A 26,650-nucleotide genomic window follows, 5' to 3' on the forward strand; every position below is an offset into this window, starting at 1 on the left:
CTCAACCACTGCGCCACCAGGGAAGCCCTTCCTTTCTTATTTATGTTGACATTTTTATAATCAGGGCTCTCATGTTGGGTAATTGATATTCAGACTTTAAGATTGTGCCAAACTTGTAGAATTTGCAGAAGCATTTCTTTTTGAAGTATAAGATTAGTAAATAATCTTTTTTTCTGCCAAATTTTATAATGGATTAAAATTAGAGTAAGAGGACTAATGTTTAATCTTTTAGAAGGCTGTTTGTGAAACATTTTTAATGCAATGGAAAGGAGTTATTTAGTACCACATGGCGCATGATTAGGTTTACATGTGAGGCCAGAGATGCTTCTCTGTGTCCGCTGATCTTTCCCCAGCACCTAGTACATTGCCTTTTGCACAACAAAACTTGAGGGATGAAGAAAACTCCTTGTGGTTAGAGTATGTAGACACTGACCTTATATACACCATTTTACCTCTTCATGCAAATATGAATTCCCCAATGTACCTACATTCTTTGTTACAGTTGGTGGCCAAAGGGATAAAGAATTCTGATATGTCTCCACCTTCAGGACAGCAGGAAACAGGTGGCTCTCCATCAAAGCAACAGATGAGACCTGTTATTTCTGTGACTTCTGCTTTGAAAGAAGTGGGTATGGTAAGTTTCATAAAATCTAGAACTCCTCAAAGTCAAAAGATTATTAAAAGGATTAAATTTAATGAAATTACATTAATTCCTAATGTCCCATTAAGTTTTTCTAGGGAAAAAATTACTTCCTAAGGTTTTCATGTGTGGTTTACTCTGAATATTGGAGCCTCACTGGTCTTAGGTTTTATACCTAAGACCACCTGGTAGGTAAGAATATATTGAAATGATTCTCTTTTTTACTTTAAAAGACTGTTGGACAGAAAAACATATAGAAATGTATGAAAAACAATGCAGAAAATGTTTTTATACCCTAGCACTCACAATTAGCCAAGGTTCACTTTTTAAACAAATAATGTCTCTCTGGTACTTAATTAACTCTGGGAATAGTGTCCAGGACATGTACATGTATTTAAAACTTTTTGGCATAGCAAATGTTAGAGGACTCAGCATAATTGCACTTAATTTATCAATTATTTCTTTAACCTTCTACTTTTGAATCTCTGTCATGTCATATGGATAGTAAAACAGAGAACTGTGGGCAAGTAACAAGTTGAAACTTGGAAGTATGTTTTGGGCATCTCTCTGAAATGTGAAAAACTCTGTTCTGAGGTTCAGGGAAAGGGGCTCATGGTGTGGAATTTCAGCCTAGAGATCCGTAGGCAGAGGGAAGAGTCCGAGTCATATTACACATTACCCTGATTCTGTCCTTTCCTGGTCATTGAAGTCTGCGCCTTTTATTTGTTGAATTTCGCAAAATTTTTGCAGACAGCACTGACGTTATTGGCACACCAGTCTTTTACAGCCTTTGTGTTTATCTTGAAAATAAGATTGAGTGGGAAATACCAGCCTTGGTCACCCTCAAGGACTTGATATAGGAAGCCACTGTTGCTCAAGCAGGTGTAGTCTCTCTTCTCTCTGGTAACGAGTGTGTGCTGCGTTGTTCACTCCAACTTCAGATGCCCCTGTGCGGGCCCTTCCTGGTCCCCAGTCTCACATCCCACGTAGCTGCTCACCTCTCTGGTCGTAGCGACTGCTAACGCCTGCCACTTTACTGGGTAAAATGCTCTTTGTCTGCTTTACATGTATTACTTTAAAACTGACCACTATTTAATAATATTTGAGGCAATCCATGTAACTAAATGGTTTTTCTTTATGTATCTTCTTGCTAAGTATCGCTTCCTTAAAACTTTGAGAACCACTTTTCCTTGCCCTGAGTCTTCCAGATACCTTTGCTTTCGCAGTTTTCATAACTACTAATTTCTTCTTTTCATATATTTACAAATTCTAGATCGTCTAGATTACTCTGATTATACTAATCATAAAACAAAATTTATTTTATCTTTGGTACCAAGGACTCAGAACTCTTTACTCTTTACTTAGGGAGAAAAGCAAGTTCTCAATTATGTTTAGTAAGTAGTATGGCTTAATAAGAATATATGTACCTGAAACATAAAGACAGCTTCAAAATAACACAGCCTGTCTTGAATTATTCATCCATCAAAACTTCCCTAGCTCTGAGTATATGAATTAATTTTTAAAATTTCTACAGTAAATGTAAAATTACCAAGAATCAGGTGCCAAAGAGGAAGAGAATATAGTTAAATATGTGATCAAGCAATCCAAAAATATGACAAATAATTGAGAATTGGCTCTTCTAGTATATATTACATCTATTAAATGATAATATGTAACTATTTCTCATTGCTGATAATGAAGAAAGCTGTGTTAACATTTTACAGGAATAAAAAGATTCACAAGGAGCATGAAATGTTAATGAAAACAAAAAGTAAAAATATCAAAAATTTTAAGGTGGACTTTTAAAATAACATTATTTCTTACTCTGTCACTATCTGTGTTTAAAGGACAGAAGTTTGACTGATGCCCAAGAAACCTCAGAAGAAATGCAAAAGACTAACAGTGCTATTTCGGTAGGTACAATTTTCAAATTTTCTCTCTCAATCATTTACTTAATCGTATACCTATTAAAATACCACATTTTAACTGTTTCAGAGTAAGCGCGAAATACTACGTAGATTAAATCAAAATCTTAAAGCTCAAGAAGATGAAAACGGAAAGCAGAGTCACTCTGAAATGGGTGCAATAATTGTTCACGAAGACGCCAAAGAGCAGGAAAAAGAAAAATCGGATCGCAAGAAATGGGAGGCTGGAGGCCACCTGGTGATTCCTGTGGATGAATTGACACTGGACACGTCCTTCTCTGTGACTGAAAGTACGTATGAGCGTGCTCGTGTCCTGCCTGGTGCGGCCCGGCATGCTTAGAGGGGCTGAGAGAGGCTGGGAGGGTTTCTGTAATAGGTGAAACGTGGAGAAGACGATTCAGCTTTCACATGGCAAGGGTGTTCCACAATAGACTGTAGTGTGAGAGCGGGAACTAGCGGCGCACGTTTAAATTGTGTTACTGTACTTTAGGCCTTTCTCCCACGTTAGAGTCACCTGTCAGCAGGGGTAGGTCTTGGTGAGAATCAGAGTAGTGAATTTCAGCAAAGACCCAGAAGGTCCTGTCGGCATTGAGCAGGGGTGTCACACGAGAGGGTCTCACGCAGTGATCCCTTTGCGCAGTGATGATTCCTGAGCCGCTGCCCTTTTCTCGCATTGTTCCTGGTGCTGGAGGTGCAGCAGGGAACCAACAGACATACGGGCTCGCAGGGGGCTCACTTTCTAAAGGGCCGGTCTGTCCAAGCTAAGTAAGTACAGTTCTACGTGAGTTTTCTGATGGACCACTTTGGTAGAATTCTTTCTTGTGTTGGAGAAAAGTCCACAGGCTCCACAGCAAGCAGTTCTGTATTGAGTCCCACTACCTGCCACACACACTCCTGAGCAGTGAGGACACCACAGTGGTTGAGACGGAGCCCCTCCCTGAGAGCAGAGCGCGTGTCAGGGCATTGGTCAGTCGCCAGGAGGTGGTTTCTGGGTGGCGTGGCGTGCTGAGGGCTGAGACGCGTGAGCTGCCCCGAGCCCAGGACGCTGGGGAGAGCCTGGGACCCTGGGGAGCCGATGCAGCTAGCGCGGACGCGAAGGTGAGAATCCCCGAAGCCTCTGGTGAGCGGGCCCAGAGCACGGAGAAGCCGCAGCTGGAGCGGACCGTGCCTGCAGAGGGCTGTGTCCGCGGCCAGGTAGGAAATAGCTTAGGCTTCGCAGGCCGCGGGGACTGTGCTGCCGCTTCTCCACTCCGACACCGCTCACCGCTGCGCAGAGGCCCTCGTCGGGCCGTGTTTCCGGGATGGTTTTTTTTAGGGACACTGTGATTTCATAAAATTGTCTTTATATCTTCTTTCTTTTCTCCAACTTCCTCTTCTCCTTTGCTGTCTAGAGTGTTCATGATTGCTTCCTGGGGCGTTTTTATAACAACTGTCTTAGAATCCTTGTTAGATCACTCTCGCATCTGTGTTACATTGCTGTCGGCTGCTAGCAGCCGCCTCCCGAGAGAGTTAGGATTTTCCTGGTTCTTCTTATGCTGAGTAATTTTGACTTATACCCTAGACACTGTGAATATGCTCTCACAAGGCTCTGGGTCTTGTTTACATCTGATGGAGAACATTGAGAGTTTTGCAGTCGGCCCAGTTAGAGTCAGGTCCTGAGTTCCCATCTGCCTTCTGTGGCCTGTGCTTTCAGTATCGGCTCCTTTTTCAGAGCCTGGCAGTGCTGCTTTGACTTGTCCGGCTGTGTACCACGTGGTGACTGGTCTGGGACCTAGGTGTTCCTCGGTCTGCTGGCTCAGTTTTCAGTCTTTGATACACAACACAGGATCAGATCCACGTGTGCACAGGAGGTGAGCTCAGGTAATAGCAGTCAACTTCAGGAGGTTGCCTTCTGGAGTTCTTTTGTCTGCACTGTCTCCCCGGTGTTTTCTGTCTCTGGTCCTCTGGTCAGAAAGCTGAGGCTCTGGTTATCTCACTCTGCCCTGTGCTTGGAGCAGGGTGGCCAGGAGCAGGGTGGCCAAGAGCCGGAGGAAACAGCCCTGCTGTCTGGGTACCACGTCTCCACCAAACAGGACGGAAGCGTCCTCTCCCCAGCTTTACGGGCTCTGGGTTCTGATTACCTGTGGCAGCGCGTGGGGGCTGGAAAGGAGGCAGCTGAGGGAAGAGCGAGAGATCTCACCCTCTCTCTCTCTCCAGGCGTCAGGGTTCCCTGGCACGGCCCTTGAGACAGAGTGGAAGGCCCCTCCTAGAGCTTCCTCTGTCCGCAGCCCAGTGCCCTCCCTTGGGTTCCTGACTGGGGAAAACGGGAGGGGGATGGAGTGTACCACGTGCCGGGGGCGCTTTGAGGTTCTGTCTTCTTCACCCCTCCAGCTGCTGGCTGCTGCTCCGCGTCCCGTGCAGCTGCTCCTGTGCGGGTCCTGGTCCTGAGAACTGTGTCAGTGGGGGCACGGCTGACGCGGGCTTAGTACTCCACCTTCCCAGGAGTCAGAACTCCTGTTATCCTTTAGACGTGTAAATACTAAGAAAAAAAGCGTTTATTGTACTTATCCATGTAGTTACCGTTTCTGCTGTTCTTAATTTCTTTGTTTAGATTTATGTATCCATGGTATCACCTTCCTTCTTTTAACATTGCTTGCAATGCAGGTGATAGATTCTTTCAACTTTTGTATATTGAAGAGTATTTTTACTTAATTTTATACCTCATTTTTAAATTAATATAGATTTAATTATATTATTTTATAAGGTATAATTTAAATTTTTTCAAATTTAAAAACTGTATACCTTAACTTTTAAAAGATGTCTTCTCTGGGTATAGAGTTCTAGGTTGGCAGTGTCATTTTTGAGTGCTTTAACGATGTTGCTCTGTTGTCCTTTTAATCGCGTTGCTCCCGACAAGAAATCAGATTTACCTTTGTTCCTCTCTCCGTAACATGCTGTTGTTCTCTGACTGCTTTTAAGACTTGTGTCTATCACTAGTTTTGAGCAGTTTGACTGTGAAGTGCCTTACCACAGTTTTCTTCACGTTTCTTTTCCTTGGGGTTCACTGAGCATCTTGGGTCTGTGGTTTATCATTTTCATCAGATCGGAAACGTCTTTTCCAATATTTCTTCAGGTGTTTTCCTGTGCTGCCTCCCGGTCCTCTGGGGGCTGCAGCCCTCATGTGTATCAAGTTGTCTCATAGTTCACTGATGTGCTTTTCATTGTTTAAGATTCTGTTGTTTCCTGTGCCTTTCGTTCTGGATAGTTTCAAATTCACTTACTTTTTTCTGCATTGCCTAATCTAGTATTAATCCCATCCAGTGTATTTTTCATCTCAGATATTGTGGGTTTCATCTCTAGAAGTTCGATTTGGGTTTAAGTATCTGCCATGTCTGTACTAAACGTTTTGATCATGTGGAATACAGTTATAAAAACTTTATTAGTGTGCTTGTGTGAGAATACTAATGTCTGTCTCCATTCTGAGTCCATTTTCATCGGTTAATTTTTCTCCTTATTGTGGGTCACATTCTTCTGCTTCTTTGCATGATTGGCAATTTTTGATTGGATACCAGACATTGTGAATTTTACCTTGATGGGTGCCAGGATTTTTTGTGTTTCTGTAATTATTCTGGAGCTTTGTTCTGGAATGCAGTTAAGTTAGTGGGGCTCAGTTTGATTCGTTTATGTCTGTTTTTAAGATTTGTTAGGTGAGATCAGGGCCACATTTAACTCGAGTGCAAATTCTTCCTAGCACAGAGGGAAAGCCCTTCTGAGTGTCCAGTCACCACGAATTATGATATTTTCCAGTCTGGCTGCTGGGAACAAGCAGTGTTTCACGTCCTGTATTCCCTGTAGTCTCTCGGGTGGTTCTTTTCCTACCTGAGGTCGTTTCTTCACACATTGCTCCCTTCACTGCTCTGCTGAATACTCAAGGCTACCTTCTGGAAGTCTCTGGACTTCTTTTTCTTCTGCCTTAGTCTCCCGAGGGTCAGTCCCAGCTCTGTCGCCAGAACTCAGGGAATCTGCTGGGCTCTGCCTGGGTCCCCCCGCCCCGAGCTGCAGCTGGAAACTCCCAAGGCAGCAGGAGGGGCCGTCATAGGAGTTGTCTTGTTTGTTTCTCTTCTCCCAGGATCCATGTTCTTACCTCTTCTTATCTTACTTCTTGTCCAGTGTCTTGAGACTGATGTTTTATATATTTTGTCCAGTTGTTTTGGTTATCCAGGCAATAGCATAACTCTGGTCACCCTGTTCTATCTTACTGGGAGTGGACGTACTTGAGACCAGTTTTTAGAGGCTGTTGCACTCATCTAGACAAAAACTGAAGACCTTAACTGAGAGATAATAAAAGCGGACATATGTAAGAGACTCTCGAGGACAGACTTGTAAGGGCTTCAGGGGAAACTCTTCTACAGGTTTGTCAGGGCAAGAACTTTGATAAGCAGATGAGGCAGCATCAGAGTTAGGAAAACTGAGAGTGTGGTATAGATTTACAAGAAAAAGAGACAGCAGCAAGACAAGGGCTAGAATATCTGCACTGAGTTTGTCGGTAGAGGCATGGTGACCTTGATGAAAGCAGCGTTGCTACAGGGCTAGGGGCAGAAACAGAATCCAGGGATTAAGGAGCGCATGGCAACTGAGGAAGGAGCCTCTTCCAGAAGCTAAGCTGTGAGGAGAAGAGAGATGAGGGTGGCGCCGGGTGGTGGAACCTTACGGAAAAGAGCCTTGAGGATAAAAGTGCATCCCCGCACCCATTTTAGTATCTGCCTGACCTCGGTCGCAGTGCACATTGGAACCCAGCGTCCCTTCCGGTGCCTGCACCGGCGCCCCGTGCCCCCCCCGCCTCTCGCTCTGTCCCTTCTGCCTTTGTGAGGCTCCCTTCCCGCCGCTGGCGCCCAGCTGCTCTTTGTACTTCACAGCCCTCCTCCCCTCTCCTCTTTCCCAAGCCCTTTGCACGGCGGCCTCCTTTTCTTCATTCGGACCCTGTTGTTCCACTGCCCCCCATTTCTGAAGCCCTCCTTGTAGCAGAGCTCTTCACAGTATTGTCTGTGTACAGCCGGGTGCTGGCTCCACACTTTTCCCCCACCCCCTTCACCCCGTTTCCCACCCACCCCCTTTAGATTGCTTTGGCACCTTTATCCAACACCATGTGGCTGTAAGTTATGGGTTGGTTCTGGGTTCTTTACCCTTCTTAACTATCCTTTTAAAAATTGTTCCTTATTGGTAATCATTTTCCCTGAACAAAACTGAAATTACCTGCTAATCTGCAGATATTTACTTTCATGGACTAGTACACAAAAATTTGTATCAACATGTATTTGGTCACCTTTGAAAGTTTATATGACTTACACTCTATAATAATATCCTGTCTGTTACTGCTAGGTGCCTATATGCTTCATGTATTATTATCAAATGTTCTAAAGACTCAAACTTCAGTAGGTCCTTTTCTGGCTTTTCCTTTGCTAAATTTTAGTAAAAAGGTTTACCCCAAATTATTATTGTCAAAAAGAAAGTGTCAGTTGCCTACGTACGATAAATAAGGTAAAACAAATTTTCTTAGAAATACTTTTCTCTACTTTTAATCCATATGCACATTTATTTTAGGATTATTTTTTCTATTCTCTTCAGTGAAATTTATAGAAGCAAAATATTAATTTATATTTTATCTATTTATGTACTACCCCAAGTTATTCTTAATTATCTTAGGTTTAAAAAAATTTTTTTTTCTCAAATAAAAACTTTACAGAAACATAATTTATGTTTTTTTCCTTTTTATATTCCCTAAAACTAGAGTTTAATTCATAAGTGTTTTAAAAGGCAACTTTAGATATATTTATTATTAGTAGTATTAGTTGCTTTTTTTTTTTTCTATCATTTATTATTCATTCCCTGAAAGTCCTTTTTTGGGGTTTGGTTTTGTTTTTTTATGTTGATGACTATTTATTATTTTTTAATTTAATTTTTATTTTATATTGGAATATAGTTGATTTACAATGTTCTATTAGTTTCAGGTGTACAGCAAAGTGAATCAGTTGTACATATGCTTACATCCACTTTTTTTAAGATTCTTTTCCTATATGGGTCTTTACAGAGTATTGAGTAGAGTTCCCTGTGCTGTACAGTAGACCCTTGTTGTTTACCTATTTTATATATAGTAGTGTGTTTATGTTACTCCCAAACTACTGATTTATCCCTCCCCCCCACCTTTCCCTTTTGGTAACCATAAGTTTGTTTTTGAAGTCTGTAAGTCTGTTTCTGTTTTGTAAATAAGTTCATTTGTACCATTGTTTTAGGTTCCACATGTAAGTGATATCATATGATATTTGTCTTTCTCTATCTGACTTCACTTAGTTCGATAATCTCTAGGTCCATTTTTAAGCACCATCGTTATATTCTCTGTGTGATGTAACCTTTTTTTCCTGTGAAGCACTCAGTTGGATAGAAGATCTTAAATCTGCCTTAAGATATTTTTTTTTATCTTTTTCTTCTAGAACGTACAGTGGGAGAGGTTATTAAATTAGATCCTGGTGGATCTCCAAGAAAAGTCTGGGGAAAAAGTCCTGTAGATTCTGTTCTAAAGGTACTTGGAGAAGCTGAACTACAACTTCAGACAGAACTATTGGAAAATACAACTATTAGAAGTGGTAAGCAGAGAAACTAGTAGTTTTTCTATACTAGAAATAATATTAAAAATGGAATTGTATTTTTAAAGTTGTGTCTATTTTAAATGAATTGTTTGTAACAGACTACCTTTTGTTATAATAACTTTCTAGTTAGCTGGAGAATGGTTGCATTTTCTGGGGAGTTGTCTCAAATGGTAGTCTTGAGTTTTGATCTGAAGTAACCTGGGTGGGGTCTAAAAATAAAGGAAGAGGAAATGTATATGGGAGAGGGGGAGCCGGAAAAATAGAGCAGTCAGAATGCTGTTTGACATGAAGAAAGATGGAGTAGCAGTGCATTGAGATGAGTGGTGTATGTTTAATGGGAATTCAGGAGTCGAGTGGACTGAAGGACTAAAAGATACTGTCGTAGGTATGGCAGGCGTTATCCTAGGCCTGGGGGGATGAGTTGTTGTGAGGCAAGAGGAACACGCTTGTGGTGCATGAGTGTGGTGGGTCTCAGTGTTACAACTACGCAAAGAGGAGAGTGCTCCTGTTATCAAACAAGTGTTTTAGGAGTTAACAGCTGATTCAAACCAAGAGGGAGTCGAAGATGGAAGTTGTGTCAAGGCTTGAATGTGTGTGTATTTCACTTTTCTGTGGGTTTATGCTCACTCCCACCCTCACTTTCTTTTTATCTGCCTCTCCTTAAAGCTTGGAATGAAACTTATATCCAAAACTGACAGAAGAATAACCTGGGAGGTGAAGCTACTCACATTGTGTAAAAAGGAATTAGCCAGATGCTGACAATTAGCTACGGAAATGAACCTACATACTTATTACAGAAGTAGCAAAAGTAGGTTGTTCTTTCCTTATTAATAGTGAGCCTTCCAGCCACTAATCATTATAGCATTTCTTTAATATTAAAGGGAAAAAAAACAATTTGAACAAAGTATATAAAATCATTTGTTTGAAAAAAGGGCAAGTACATGAGTGTGTATATTTGTAATCAGTTTGTTCACACTCTTGGGTCTGGAAGTTGTGCTGTTGATGCCAGATAACAATCACAACCAAAAATACAATAGTGGTAACAAATTCCTACACCTCAGTCTGAGCCTGTTCTCAAATGCTCCAGGCGTTATTTAGAAAGAAGTACCTCCAGGCTAAAACATTTCAAAAATAATAAAAATTTCAGATTATTTGGTAGTCTAAAAGTCCTAAATATGTTCAGTCCCATTAGAACTATTACATTTAAATTCAGATTCCTCTTATGTAAAATTTTTATTGCTTAAATAAATGTAATAATGGTCTATGGTAAGAGTTAGGCAGTGTGAAAGCAGGACTTTCCTTCTCCATATAAATAGTCCATCTACATAGAATTGGAACTGAATTTTTTTTTTATGATTTGTCTTCCTAAAAAATCATATTTACCAACTATTGCATACTTATTACCTGTGCATACTATTATGTGTTTGGTGGTAAAGCTACAAAGCGTAAAAGATGGTCGTTGCTCTCAGAAGGCAGACACAAATCATAACAAATAAAGGGTAATATTGCATGAAAAGGGCAAGAATAGAAGTACCCACAAGATTAAGAGGTAGTGCAGAGATGTTTATGTAATTGACTTTATCTGTGAGAGTGGAAGGCTTCCAGGCGCTGTCATCTGCCGTCTTTAAAATTTTTCTTCTAACTACATTTACCTACAAGAATATGCTCTGTGCTGAGATTTTAAGACAGAGAAGTTGCACTTGTTAGCATCACGGAGATCACATGTGGCAGAGTGTGTGTCAGAGGTGTCGCCTATGAGACGGTGTGGGCCCACAGCTGAGGAGGCTCTGGGTTATCAGTACTGTCCTGTGTCATTGATGGTGCTGGGCTTTTTGGGTCAGGGAAAAGCCACAGAGAGAGCAGGTGCTTTTGAGCTGGGCCAAAGATACAAAAGAGCCCACTGGGTAGTTACGGGAGAGGACGAAATTCTAGGCAGTTTGCAAAGTTGCAAAGGTTTTGTTAACGTGTGTGAGAGCCATCTTCATGTGGTGGAAAGAAAGTTCTGGTTTCATCACTTGCCAGCAACCATGGGGCAAATTCCTCTGACTTTGACTTCCAAGTGCTTGGTGTGTAGAATGGAAACACTGCCATTCAGGACTGTTCTGTGGATTAAATGACAAACAGGATGGACTTGTGTTGTCTTTAGTCTTCCAATCGTTATGTCAATGTCTTTCATCATTTTGATTGTTGAAGCTCTTTGGTGATAGATTCCTTGGGAGGAGCTCATGTGAACAATGCAGCCAAAGATTTTGCATGTTCATAAGGTTGTGTGAAGACTTTCTTCTTGAAGGTAGGTTTGACTAAATATAAATCCTTGACTTACATTTCCTTTCCTTGAATGTCTTTAATGGATAACGGTGTTGTATTGTGACATAAGGCATAGCTGTCAGGAAGTCTGGTGACAATCTTACTTTCTTTTCCTTTTAAATGACTTGGTCTTTTTGTTCGGATACTCAAAGGATATCTTTTTCCTTAAAATCCAACTTCTTAAAATATATTTTGTTGTTGTTTTTTTAGTACATGGTTGGTTGGTTTGTTTCTTTTCATAGACTTTTGTTTTAGAGTATTTTGGGGTTCACAGCAAAATTCAGCGGCAAGTACAGAGAGTTTCCATATACCCCCTTCTTCCACACATGCAGAGCCTCCCTAACCATCACTCCCCACCAAGAGTGGTGCATGTGTTACAGTCGATGAATCGACATCGACACATTATTGTCACCCCAATCCATAGTGTACCTTAGGGGTTTAGTCTTGCTGTTGTATTTTCTGTGGAGTTTGACAAATATTTATTGACCTTTATCCACCGTTTCAGTATCATACAAAATAGTTTCCTGCCCTAAAAAATCCCTGTGTTCTATCTGACTTTCCCTTCCTTCTCCCAAACTCCTAGCAACCATTGATCATTATACTGTCTCCATAGTTCTGCCTTTTCCAGAATGTCATATGGTTGGAATCACACAGTGTGTAGCCTTTTCAGACTGACTTCTATCACTTAGGAGTATGCATTTAAGTTTTCTCCATGCCTTTTCCTGGCTTGACAGCTCATTTCTTTTTAGTGCTGAATAATATTCCATTGTATAGATATACCACAGTTTGTCAATAAAGGTTAATAGGTTGTTCACCTATTGCAGAATATCTTGGTTGTTTCCAGGTTTTGGCAATTATGAATAAAACTGCTGTAAACATCTGTGTTCAGGTTTCTGTGTAGACATAAGATTCCAACTCATACTGAGTATATGCCAAGGAGCCCAATTGTGATTGTATGGAGTGAGAGTATATTTAGTTGTGTAAGAAACCACCAAACTGTCTTCCAAAGTGGCTGTGCCATTTTGCATTCCCACACATGTGGATTGAGAGTTCCTGTTGCTCCACATCGTTCACCAGCATTTGTTGTTGTCACTGCTGTGGGTTTTAGCAACCATAGTAGGTGTGCAGTGGTGTTACCTTGATTTAATTTGCAGTTCCCTAATGGCATACGATGTGGAGCATCTTTTCATAGGCTTCATTGCCTTCTGTATCTTCTTTGGTGAGGTGTCTGTTCAGATCTTTGGTGCGTTTCTTAATTGGGTTTGGTTTTGTTTTGGTTTGGTTTTTTTAATTCTTTTTGGTAACTATGTAAGGTGATGGATTTTTTTTAAATATAAATTTATTTATGTACTTATTTATTTTTGGCTGCATTGGGACTTTGTTGCTGCATGCAGGCTTTCTCTTGTTGTGAGTGGAGGCTACCCTTCGTTGTGGTGGGTGGACTTCTCATTGCGGTGGGTGCTCTTGTTGCGGAGCATGGGCTGTAGAGCACAGGCTCAGCACCTGTGGCTCACAGGCTCAGTAGTTGTGGCCCATGGGCTTAGTTGCTCCGCGGCATGTGGGATCCTCCTGGACCAGGGCTCAAACCCATGTCCCCTGCACTGGCAGGTGGATTCCCAACCACTGCGCCACCAGGGAAATCCTGGGTTGTTTTCTTATTTTTGTTCTGAGAGTTTTTTATGTATTTTGGTTAACAGTCCTTTGTTTTTATTTCATTTGTAAATACGTTCTCCCAGTCTGTGGCTTGTCTTTCATTCTTCTGACAATATCTTTCACAGAGCAAAAGTTTTTTAAGATAAATGAAATTAGCTTATTAAATGTCTTTCATGGATTGTGCCTTTGGTGTTGTATCTAAAAAGTCATTGCCAAACCCAAGGTCGCCTGGATTTTCTCCTATGTTATCTTCTAGGAGTTTTATAGTTTTGAGTTTTACATTTAGGACTGTAATCAATTGTGAGTTAATATTTGTGAAGAGTGTAAAGTTGTTTATTTGCCTGTGGATGTCCAGCTGTTTCAGCACCATTTGTTGCTAAGAAGACTGTCCTTTCTCCTTTGAATTGCCTTTGCTCCTTTGTTAAATGTTAGTTGACTGTACTTCTGGGCTGTCTGCTTGTTCCATTGATTTGTTTGCTGTTCTTTCATTAGTATCACACTATCTTGATTACTGTAGCTTTTAGTAAGTCTTGAAGTTGGGAAGTGTTACTTCTCCAGCTTTGCTTTTCTCCTTCAATGCTGTGTTGACTAATCTGGATCTTTGCATCTTTATGTAAACTTCAGAATCAGTTTGTCGATATCCACATAATAACTTGTTGGGATTTTAATTGGAATTGCATTGAATCCATGTATCAAGTCAGGAAGAACTGGCATCTTGACAGTATTGAGTCTTCCTATCCATGAACATGGAATATGTCTTCATTTGCTTAGTTCTTCTTTGATCTTTTTCATTAGAGTTTTGTAGTTTTCTTCATCATGGTATGTTTTTTAATATGTAGTTTCCAGTCTTTTTTAGGAAAGTATTCTTGAATTATAGTTTTTTGAGTTCTTTATTCTGTTCCTTAAGTTTACTTCAGGGACTTCTAAGTATATTTTGCATCTTTTTTTTTTTTTGCGGTACGTGAGCCTCTCACTGTTGTGGCCTCTCCCACTGCGAAGCACAGGCTCCGGATGTGCAGGCTCAGCGGCCATGGCTCACGGGCCCCCAGACACTCCACGGCATGTGGGATCTTCCTGGACCAGGGCACAAACCCATGTCCCCTGCGTCGGCAGGCGGCCTCTCAACCACTGCACCACCAGGGAAGCCCCTCTTGAATCCTTTTTGTCAATTATTTTCTTTAATTAAAATTTTTTTTCTCCTATGTACCTTACATATCTCTTAAGACATTGTGTGTTTTGCTTATATGATCTTGTGTTTGTTCTAGAATCTTTATTTTTCAGATTTTTTCCTTCTTTTCTAATCTTTCCTGAGCTCTATCAACTACCTCATTTCAGATTCTTTTCTCACTGTAATTGTATTATATTGTAATTTATATTTTTATGTTTTTCTCTTATATCTTCTACCATGTTCCTAGTTTTTCTATTTGATTTTTGAGTAGTAGGTTATAATTTTAATTTGTTTCATGGGTTTTTATTATCTCTGGCCCACAGAGGACACTTGGCGTTGTCTGGAGACTTTTTGGTTGTCACTGATAAGGTTACTACAGGTATCTAGTGGGGAGAGGCCACACAGAGTGCATATTGTAACAAGTGTTCTCCCAAAACAAAGAATTATCTGACCCAATAGTGCCAAAGTTGGGAAACACATCTATGAGGACATTATTCTACTTCTTCTTCCTTTTTTAAAAAAAAATTAATTAATTAATTTGGTTGCACGGGCTCTTTGTTGCGGCAGGCCGGCTCCTTAGTTGTAGCTCCAGGGCTCCTTAGTTGCAGCATGCGAACTCTTAGTTGCGGCACGCATGTGGGATCTAGTTCCCTGACCAGGGATCGAACCCTGGTCCCCTGCATTGGGAGCACAGAGTCTTATCCACTGTGCCACCAGAGAAGTCCCCCTATTCTACTTCTTATTCTTTTTTTTTTTCTGACAGTAACTTTGTATAGAATTTAATAGTGATCCTTTTATGTTACTTATTTTCATGTGAAATTAGATTTGCTAAAATTTTAGGAAGGAAGAGTGGGTAAAAGTAGCTTTTCTAACTTCATAACTTGAGCTTCCTCTTCTGTTATTTTTATGACATGTTTAAAAACCATGGCCTCGTAGAGTCTGAGCTCTTCTGTCTTTGCTCCTTTCCCCCTCTTTTCTCTGTCCTTTGTTTCTGTTATCCCTGCACAGATCAATTTGGATTTTCTTTCCAGCGATTTCTCCTCAATGTGGGGCTTTGATCTCGAAGGGAGCTTCAGGTGGTTAGTTTCGAGAATTCTTAGGAGCAGACTGCCCCACACTTTTTGACTTCTCCATTGGTCCTTCCTTTTAAATGAAAATTGGAATGTGTAAAAACACTTCCTGTTTTGGCTGCTCTCCTTAAATTGGCCCATTGTGCTTGACTGTGAGTACTTGCTGGCTTTTGGGGGTTCTCCTGATCTGGGGTCTATCGGGTGCCCCATTGTTTCCCTCTGCTTTCATTTGCACAGATGCTATTGCCACCTGAGTCTGGAGCTGACTGTGATTTGTCCCTGTTCACATGTGTTTTGGGGGTTGTGAGGTCACCTAGATTTGCTTTAGATGTTATTTGTGGGTGTTTGGTTCTCTTGGTTTTGTCTGTTTTGTGGAGGGGTTCAGGGAAATAAAAAAAATAAAACAAAAAAAACTATGTTCTTTGCTATCTTGCCAGAATTTCTCTATTTGGCTTTAAATATATATATATATATATATTTTTTTTTTACATCTTTATTGGAGTATAATTGCTTTACAGTGGTGTGCTAGTTTCTGCTGTGTAACAAAGTGAATCAGTTATACAAATACATATGTTCCCATATCTCTTTGGCTTTAAATATTTAAGCCATGGAGGATGTTCTCTAAAAATTTTTGTTGAATTTGACTATTCTTCCCTTCTTAACATGTAACACCTATACTCTCTACCCAAGAAAATAATTCATGAGGGAAGTTTGCCTATAATTTTCCTTTTTTGTAAAGTGCTTATAGTGGTTTGGAATTAAGGTTTTCCTGACTTATGAAACAAGGTGGCAAATGTCGACTGAAAAAAAAAAAACACAACCTAAAAGTTGAGAATTATGTTTTATTTGGTGAACCAAACTGAGGACTTAAATCCAGCACACAGCATCTCAGACAGCTCCGAGGGGCTGCTCCAAAGAGGTAATGGAGGAACTAGGATATATAGGGGGTTTTGCAACAAACACCAGGTAGTCAGAACTTCAGAAGATTGCTGTTAATTCGAGAAAACCAGACATCTCAAGTTAAGGAATTAGTAAGCACTCTTCTGTGTATGGGAGGATGCAAGAGTCTGGGCTCACTGAAATAATTATTTTTGATATTTACCTTTCGATATGCACCTCAGCTGTGTGGGGCCAGAATCCTGTGTTTTCTGCTGAGTCCCCTCAGGGTGCACCATTGGGGAGGGGGGCGGAGGGGGATGGGGAGTGGCTGCAGCAGTGACTTTTTGGTGGGGGGAGTATCCTGTTTCTACCCTGAGTCTCCTCAGGGCTCACCTTTGGGGCAGCTGTAATGTGATGGCTTACTTTGTTTATCGATGTGGCAGACAGCGTTTATTATTGACAGAAACATTCCCATTTTGACTATATTCTGGAAAACTTTGTGAAAGATTAATATTATTTTTTCCTTAAGTATTTGGAAGAATTCACCTGTGAAGCCATCTGGACTTGGTATTTTCTCTGTGGGAAGATTTAAATCATAAACTTAATTTATGTTGTGATTTCTTTCGTGTCGGTGGACCATTTGCAAGTGTTCTGCATTTAATTTCCTAACATTTGGGGGTTTTTCTAGTTATCTTTCTGTTGTTGCTTTGTAGCCTGTGTTGTGGTTACAGAACATCATAGTGTACATGATTTCAGTCCTTTGAAATGTTTGGTACTTGCTTTCTTGCCCAACTTATGGTCTCTTTTGTAAATGTTTCATATGCATTTGAAAGGAATATGTATTTCACAGTTACTGTATTTATGTATGTATTGGGTTGGCCAAAAATTGCCTTTGGTTTTTACATAAAAACGAAAGACACATTTTTCATTTTCGCCAAGAGTTTTATTGAACAACCTATTCACCCTTTTGTTGCACTACCTTCTGCCGTTTTTCAGGCAACTTCATAATGCCATCTTCCCAAAACTTTTTATCTTTTTGAGCAAAGGACTGTTCCAGGTGCCTTTTACAGTTTTCCAGGGAATTGAAATTTTTTTCATTATGAGACTTCTGTAAAGACCGAAATAAATGTAAATCCGAAGGTGCAGTGCCTGGTGAATACGGTGGATGAATGAGAACTTCCCAACCAAGCTGTAACAGTTTTTGCCTGGTCATCACAGAAACATGCGGTCTTGCATTATCCTGATGGATAAACGCATAATCATGCGTTTTCTGTTGATTAATTCTGGGCGCTTTTTGTTGAGTGCTGCTTTCAGTTGGTCTAATTGGGAGCAGTACTTGTTGGAATTATTCGTTTGGTTTTCTGGAAGGATCTCATAATAGAGGACTCCCTTCCAATTCCACCGTATACACAACATCACCTTCTTTGGATGAAGCCCAGCCTTTGGTGTGGTTGGTGGTGGTTCATTTCACTTGCCCCACGATCTCTTCTGTTCCACATTATTGTACAGTATCCACTTGTCATTGCCCGTCACAATTTGTTTTAAAAACGCAACATTTTCATTATGTTTAAGTAGAGAATGTCATGCGGAAATATGGTCAAGAAGGCTTTTTTTAGCTTAACTTACATGGAACCCAAACATCAAAGCAATTCACATAACCAAGCTGGTGCAAATGATTTTCAGTGCTTGATTTGGATATTTTGAGTATGTCAGCTACCTCCCACATGATATAACGTTGATTGTTCTCAGTTAATGTCTCGATTTGATCGCTGTCAACGTCAACTGGTCTACCCGACCGTGGAGCATCGTCCAGCGAGAAATCTCCAGCACGAAACTTCGCAAACCACTTTTGACACATTCGATCAGTCACAGCACCTTCTCCATACACTGCACAAATCTTTTTTTGCATTTCAGTTGAGTTTTTACCTTTCTTTAAATAATAAAGCATAATATGCCGAAAATGTTGCTTTTTTTCCTTCCATCTTCAATATTAAAATGGCTACACAAAAATTCACCGATTTGTTAAGTCTATTTTTATTTTATTTATTTATTTTTTTGCTTGAGTAATGCTTGAGTTGAATTTTTTTTTAACATCTTTATTGGAGTATAATTGCTTTACAATGTTGTGTTAGTTTCTGCTGTATAACAAAGTAAATCAGCTATATGTATACATATATCCCCATATCCCCTCCCTCTTGAGCCTCCCTCCCATCCTCCCTATCCTACCCCTCTAGGTGGACGCAAAGCACTGAGCTGATCTCCCTGTGCTATGCAGCTGCTTCCCACTAGCTATCTATTTTACATTTGGTAGTGTATATATGTCCATGCCACTCTCTCACTTTGTCCCAGCTTCCCTTCCCCCTCCCCGTGTCCTCAGGTCCACTCTCTACATCTGTGTCTTTATTCCTGTCCTGCCCCTAGGTTCTTTTGTGTTTTTTTTTTTTTTAGATTCCATATACATGTGTTAGCATACGGTATTTGTTTTTCTCTTTCTGACTTACTTTACTCTGTATGACAGACTCTAGGTCCATCCACCTCACTACAAATAACTCAATTTTGTTTCTTTTCATGACTGAGTAATATTCCATTGTATATATGTGCCACATCGTCTTTATCCATTCATCTGTCGATGTAGATCCTTTTTTTAAAATGCACGCTTATATGATAGCTGTCGCATGCAATCTAACAAAATTGTTTCAAATGAAGTTAAAGACAATTAAGTGCTACTAGAGCCATCTTATGGGAAAAAAATGAATGAACCTTTTGGCCCACCCAATATATTCTGTGTTGTTTAATCATGATGTTTAAATCACCTGTATTTTTAACTGATTATTTGTCTGCTTGTTGTATCAGGTACTGAGTGAAGAGCATTAATATCTCCATGTGTATGTGTGGATTTTTTCATTTTCTCCTTTTAAGTCTATCCATTTTTGATATTTATGCTTTGAAGCTAAGTTATTTAGTGCATAGCAACTTAAGTTGTTGCCTTAAAGTGTTTAGATCATTGCACTGGTCAGTTTGTGCATCTTCCTGCTGCACTGACCATTTATTGTTATGACATGTCCATTTTTATCTCTAGTAACATTACTTCCTTTAAAGGCTGCTTTATGTCCTATTATAGAGCTACACCAGCAAGCATTCTTTTGGTTAATGTTTCCTTAGTATATCTTTTTCTGTAGCCTTTTCTTTCATTTTCTCTGGCTCTTTATGTTTAAACGTGTCTCTTCTCTGAAATCTAGCCCCACGGTCTTTGTCTTTTTTTCAGATAGTTTAATTTATTTACATATAATGTAATTACTGATTTGCTTTGACTTAGCCTGTGTATATATTTGTCCCTATATGTTTTTTATTTGTTCCATCTGTTCTTTGTTTCTTTTTCTTTTCTTTTTTTGCGGTACGCGGGCCTCTCACCGCTGTGGCTTCTCCCGCCGTGGAGCACAGGCTCCGGACACGCAGGCTCAGCGGCCATGGCTCACGAGCCCAGCCACTCCACGGCCTGTGAGATCCTCCCAGACCGGGGCACGAACCCATGTCCCCTGCATCGGCAGGCGGACTCTCAGCCACTGCGCCACCAGGGTAGCCCTGTTCTTTATTGTTTTTTTCCTTTATTTTCACTCTTCCTTTTGGATTAATCAAACATTTCATTTTTATCTTCTGTTTTCAATTGTACATTTTTCATTTGCCCTTTGTCATGGTCCTAAAGATTACAGTTTGCATCCTTGCTTAATTCTACCGTAATGCTCATTTATATATACCTAAATTTAGTGTTTATATCCCTTCTCAAACCATACACAGTCCTATTACCAATATTATTCTATTTATTCCCCTCCAAACCCTTTATGCCACTATGATTATATATTTTATCTTATACAGCTCATAAGGAGCGTCATTATTACTGTTTTTATTATGCTAAACAATCAATATTTTTTTACATTTACCCATATTTTATTCTTTACAGTGCTCTTTATTCCTAACTGAAGTCACACACTTCCATTTGATATCTTTTTCTTATAGTGTGAAGAACTTCCTTTAGTATTTCCTGTAGTCCTTTGTTTGTCTGAAAAGATTTTTTTTTTTGCGGCGGTACGTGGGCCTGTCACTGCTGTGGCCTCTCCCGTTGCGGAGCACAGGCTCCGGACGCGCAGGCTCAGGGGCCATGGCTCACAGGCCCAGCCTCTCTGCGGCATGTGGGATCCTCCCGGACCGGGGCATGAACCCGTGTCCCCTGCATCGGCAGGTGGACTCTCAACCACTGCGCCACCAGGGAAGCCCTGTTCTGCTTTTTTACATTTTCTCCTTTTTGCTTCAGTCTGTTTAAATCTGTTGAGCCCTTTAGCATTTCACTGATTCTGTCTTCTGCTCTCTCTAACCTGTTAAACAAATCCAGTGGGTTCCTAATATGATACTGTGTTTTTCAGTTCTAGGATGTGCATTTCATATTTTTTAGATTACAGCTCTCTGTTGAAAGTATTCATGGATTTGTCCATTTGGCCCATCTCTATTTTCTTGACCATACTAATCACTTATTTTAAGGTCCCTCCTTGAGAAATCTCATAAGTGGGTCATCTAGATCTGTTTCTGTTGTTAGCTAGATTTGTTCTATTTCTGTTGTCTCTTTTTCTTGGTTTTCTGTCATTTTTTTCCTGTTTCTTTGTTATAAACCATGCTTTATATCATAGAGCAATGAACTTTTTCTATAAATTGTTAGATTGTAAATATTCTAGGCTTTGTGAGCCCATACATACATTATTCTTCTTCTTTTAAAAATTTTCTACAGCCCTTAAAAATGTAAAAGCTTTTCATAACTTGTAGGCTATACAAAACCACAGAGCAGATTAGAATTTTTGTACCTGAGTTTTACAGTATTTGATTGGATGCCAGACATTGTGGATGAAAAATTTAATAGCCTCTGGGTAATGTTATCTTTCTTCAAAGAAGATTAAGTTTTCTTCTTAAAACTAAATAATGCCAGCAGATTACCTTGATACTGTTGAAGTTAGTTGTGGCCTGTTTGTTTCCAGGCGGTAGCTCTTGTTCCTACACCTTGATCTGCCTGAGACCTCCTCTCAGTGTTGATGGTGTTTGTTCACCATGCCCTCCGCATTCCTGAGACCCGATCTCTACTCTCCCTCCCAGCACCATGCAGATGCTCATCTTTGCCCAGCACGTCACCCTCCTGGCTGCTGATTTGTGCTGGTTTTCCCAGAGTGTTGCTTGTGAATGAATGCATAGTTTAGGAGTTAGCCGAAAATAGAGGGGATTTTTTTGTTGTGCTGAGGGGAACTTTTTGGTGATTTTTTTCTTTGCATTCTGGGCCACTTTGTAGCCGCAGACTTATTATCCCAGTAAGACTTGCCTTCTGCCTGTGCTGGACTTAGGAAGTGCCCGCAGGGAAGCTGGGATGGAGTGGAGCTCATCCTAGTGTTTGCTGCTGTCAGTCGTGGCCCAGTGCACCCTGCCTGCATCACTTACTCGCCAGTGCTTCCAAATAGCTTCTTCAATATTTTTTGTTGTTGTTCATCGTTTATATTTATTTTCAGTGAGCAGTATGAGTTACATTGTCATGGCCAGGAAAACAATTCCCTACATTTTTGTAAACTAACTTTTTTTTCCCTTGACTCTAATAGTATATTTTCATTGTAAAACGTTAGAAAATACCAAAAACTGTGCTGTAGAAAATTGAAATTACCTAGAACCTTGCTACCTAGAGATTATGTTCCTGTTAATCACATAAATTTTGTTTTTATTTAAAAATCTAGTTCTCTTGTTATAAAAGTAATCTGTACACATAATGAAAAATGCCAAGTAGCTCTGGAAGTCTTTTACGAAAAACTGCAGTTCTTAGACCTCCCTCATCACGTTATTTTCTGCTTCCCAAAGTCAGCCACTTACAGTTCTTTTAACTATTTGTTTTCTTATTTATCAACATAATTATAAATCATATACCTATACTATTACTTCTTGATTTTTAAAAGTGTTTATTATTATTTTAGTTTTAGACATTATCTATGGACTTCCTACTTTGGAAGGTAAGAATTTAGCTGCCTTTCCTCCATCTGTTTTTTTTTCCCCTGATCTCACCATATACAGCTGTACTTCCTATCCCCAGATCCTCCAAATATACTTGTAATTTTGGTGAAATCATTGTACAGTGTTGGTATTACTTTGACCATGTATATTCTGATCAAAGCTGTGGTAATTGTACCATGACTACTTTTCTTTCTTGCACAATATTTTGTTTTCCCTTTAGTGAATAATTGCTTTGTTTTTCACAAACTTATTTCTAGTTTGTTGCCAGACTCTTCCCTAGATATGTTTATCTCTTCTCAGATCGTCCAGATACATTAGGTATTATATGGGTCTAATCTTCGAACCATTTCTTTGGAATCCCCTCTGACCTGCTCCAAACCAGACGAGTTTTTCCTTTGACCTGCTGGAAAGATGTCATCCTGGCCTCTCCCCTAACCTGTCCTGATGTTAGGTCTCTTATTGTCTGGAGTCCATGGCTTCTTTTTTCTTGATATATTCCCCCATTTTACTGGCATCTATGGGACAGGGTGTGTGTGTGTGTGTGTGTGTGTGTGTGTGTGTGTGTGTGTGTGTGTGTGTGTGAGAGAGAGAGAGAGAAATCGCTGCTGTCCTGCGGTGTCCAATCTTCCCTCCTTCCTTTTTAGTACTAGCGTCTCTCCATGCCCCCACGTCCACTTTGGATTTGGGTTGGCGCATGGCTGCCTAGGCAGAGACATCATTTCCCAGCTTCCTTTTGCAGCTGGGTGTGGCCGTGGGAATAGGTTGTATCCAGAGTAAAATAGCCGTTCATATGGCTTTTAATTCTTTTTCCAGCTTTATTGAGTTATGATTGACAAATTTTAAAAATTATATATATTTAAGGTTTACAAAATGGTGTTTTGTCATAAGTATACCTCATGTAATGATCACCACGATCAAGCCAATGAACATGCCCATCACCTCACATAGTTAGCGTTTTGTGTGTGTGATGCGAACACTTAAGATTTACTTTCTTAACAAATTTCAAGTGTACTATACATTATTGGCAACTGTAATTAACCATGCTGTGTATTCGATCTCTAGAAGTTTATGCATCTTATGACTGAAGGTTTGTACCCTTTGCCAACATCTCTGCATTTTTCCCACCTCCCAGCCCCTGGCAACCACCATTCTACTGTCTGTTTCTGAGTTCGACTTTTTTAGATTCCAGTCATACGTAATATCATGCAGTGTTTGTCTTTTTGTGTCTGACTTATTTCACTTAGAATGGTATCTTCCAAGGATTTCCTTCATGCTTAAGGCTGAGTAATATTCCACTGTGTGTATATATATATACCACATTTTCTTTATTCCTTCATTGACACTTAGGTTGTTTCCATGTCTTGGCTACTGTGAATAATGCTGCAGTCAACATAGGAGTACAGATACCTCGTCAAGTTACTGATTTAATTTCCTTTGGATAAATACTCAGAAGAGGAATTGCTGGATCATATGGTAGTTCTACTTTTAGTTTTTTGAGGAACCTCAGTACTGTTCCCCATAGTGGCTGCACCAATTTACATTCCCACTAACAGTGCACAGGGTTTCCTTTTCTCCACATTCTCATCAGTATTTGTCATCTCTTCTCTTGTTGATAATAGCTGTATTAACAAGAGTGAGATGATCTCTCACTGTGGTCTTGATTTGCATTTCCCTGATTATTAGTGATGTTGAGCCACCTTTTCGTATATCTGTTAGCCATTTATATGTCTTCTTTTGAGAAATGTCTATTGAGTTCCTTTGCCGATTTTTAAATTGCTGTCATTAATTAATAATGGCAAAAAAGATTTAATTTGTCCATCTTTTTGTTGTTGAGCTGTTTGAGTTACTTAAATATTTTTGATGTTAACCTGTTATCAGATATATAATTTGCAAATATTTTCTCCCATTCCGTACGTTACCTCTTTATTTTGTTGATTTTTCCTTGCTGTGCACAAGCTTTTACTCATGTAGACCCACCATTTTGTTTTATTTTTGTTTGTGCTTTGGTATCATATCCAAAAATTTCTTACTAAGATGCGTATGCTCTTTTTTGAAGTGCCTATTCAAGTGTCTTGCCTATTTTTCCATTATGTTGGTTTCCCTTTGGTGTTTAGGAGTTCTTTGTATATTCTGGATAGAAGCCTTTTGTTAGTTACATGTGTTCTAAATATATTTTGTCTTTTAGTGGCTTGTCCTTTTAAACTTGTCCTTAAAAATGCCAACTGTAAAGAAAAGGACTGAATAAATTGGACTATAATAAAATTAACAACTTCTCTTCAAAAAATGCCATTTAAAAAAAAAAATGCCATTTAGTAGAATGTTGAATAGAAGGGTCATGTTCTTGATTCAAGGGAGTAAATGTATCATGTTAACTCAAGTCCTTTTTGAAAATATCCATTTTCAGATTAAGGAATTCCCTTCTAGTCTTATTTTATAAATAGTCATTAAATTTTATCTCACCCTTTTTCTGACTTAATTAAGATGATTGTATGATTTTTCTCCTTGATTATATTAATGTAACAAATAACATTGATTGATTTTCAAATATTAAGCAGGCCTTGTCAATATTATCACTTTTTTTTCATTGTTACCAATCTTACAAGTTAAGATTCCATTTGTGATTTTCTGATTGTGAGTGAATTTCATCATGTCACAGTCTTTTGGCCATTTTGCTTTGCTTCTCTGTAAATTGTGTGTATATTCTTTGCCTTTTTTATGTTACATTTCCAATTTTTTTTCTTGTGAATTTTTAATCTGGTATAAATAACCTTTATCTAGTATATCATCACAGTTTTTTTTCCACCCTCTGCTGTTTCACTTATTTTTATGCTATTTTTGGCCATACAGAGTTTTTTTTTTCTTTTTTTAAAATTTTCATGCAAGTATATCTTTTATTTATATCTTCTGAATTTCCTTTATTGGGTGAAAAATTTGGCAAATCTTTGGATTAGATAGATAGATAACAGGCATGTGTACACATTTGCATGCATGTACGTATATAATCTTTAACCTAGTTGGAATTCTAAAATATTTTCCTTGGTTGTTTTTATTTTACTTTTTTTATAGTAGTATTTTTTAAAATAATTAAGTTAGTTATTTATTTAATTTTGGCTGTGTTGGGTCTTTGTTGCTGTGCGCAGGCTTTCTCTAGCTGCGGCGAGCATGGGCTACTGTTCATTGCAGTGTGCGGGCTTCTCATTGTGGTGGCTTCTCTTGTTGTGGAGCATGGGCTCTAGGTGCATGGGCTTCAGTAGTCGTAGCACGCGGTCTCAGTAGATGTGGCTCGCGGGCTCCAGAGCGCAGACTCAGTAGTTGTGGCGCACGGACTTAGTTGCTCTGCAGCATGTGGGATCTTCCCGGACCAGGGCTCGAACCCACATCCCCTGCATTGGCAGGTGGACTCTTAACCACTGTGCCACCAGGGAAGTCCCGTCCTTGGTTGTTTTTAGACAATTATTTTTTCAAAGGAATTTTAAGTTCACTTTATCTAATTGAGTATGATTAGAATTGTATTACATTTGTATATTGATTTTTGGAATTTTTTTTTCTTTAAATTTTTGGCTGCACCCCGCGGCATGTGGAATCCCCGACCAGGGATCGAACCCACACCGCCTGCATTGGAAGGCGGAGTCTTAACCACTGGACCACCAGGGAAGTCCCCATGATTTTTGGAATTTTTTTTATTTCAAGAATTTAAGTATGTCTTTCTTTTTGCACCAGTCTTGTTCTGTGTTTTTCAGTAACATTTTGTTTTGTTCGTTTAAGTTCTAAAACCTTTTTTGGTAAATTAATTTTTATACAATGGGTATATTTTTGTCTTTATTATAATATAGATGATGTATTTTTTCCATTTCCCTAGGTTGTTATTTCTCGTTAAAATAAAGCTATTCTTTCTGTTACCCAGCTATGTAAAATTTTATAGCCAGACTCCTTACTGAATTATTTCATTAAATCTATTAAGGTTTTTTTTGACATCGTAAATCTCATAAATGTGCAGATTATCTCATCAGTAATAAGAAATAGGGGTTTTTGTCCAGTATTTATTTGATTATTCCCTTTCCTTCTCACTGCATTGTTAGACCCTCCAGAGCAATCTTCAGTAATCATAGTGCGGTCTGGCATCCTTGTTCCTGGTTTTAATAGACATTATTTTATAGCAGAACACTTAGACTGAATGAGCAGAGCACAGATGTGACCTCTGCCGCTGTCACATTGTCGATGAGGCTTGGTGAAGGGAAGATGTTCCAGAACATGGGCAGCATTGTAGTTCTGTTCTCATTGACCAGGAAGAAGTAAGAAGTAAAGCAGCTCAGAAGCACCTGTACACAACTGTTTTTCCTAAGGAGTTAACTGAA

The 26,650-nt window shown here is 39.5% G+C and overlaps 1 protein-coding gene across 2 annotated transcripts in view; it reads left to right on the forward strand.

Annotated features, from left to right (window-relative positions):
- The window catches only part of NEK1 (NIMA related kinase 1), a 215,009-nt gene that overhangs the window by 148,030 nt on the left and 40,329 nt on the right, over positions 1-26,650 (forward strand). For both annotated transcript variants that reach the window (XM_032634868.1, XM_032634869.1), the window contains 4 exons: positions 503-634; positions 2,488-2,553; positions 2,636-2,855; positions 9,033-9,185. In XM_032634868.1, the coding sequence (XP_032490759.1) occupies positions 503-634; positions 2,488-2,553; positions 2,636-2,855; positions 9,033-9,185 (571 nt within the window). The remainder of the gene's footprint in view (positions 1-502; positions 635-2,487; positions 2,554-2,635; positions 2,856-9,032; positions 9,186-26,650) is intronic.

This window comes from Phocoena sinus, chromosome 6 (genome assembly GCF_008692025.1).
Source record: "Phocoena sinus isolate mPhoSin1 chromosome 6, mPhoSin1.pri, whole genome shotgun sequence".
Taxonomy (NCBI): Eukaryota; Metazoa; Chordata; class Mammalia; order Artiodactyla; family Phocoenidae; genus Phocoena; species Phocoena sinus.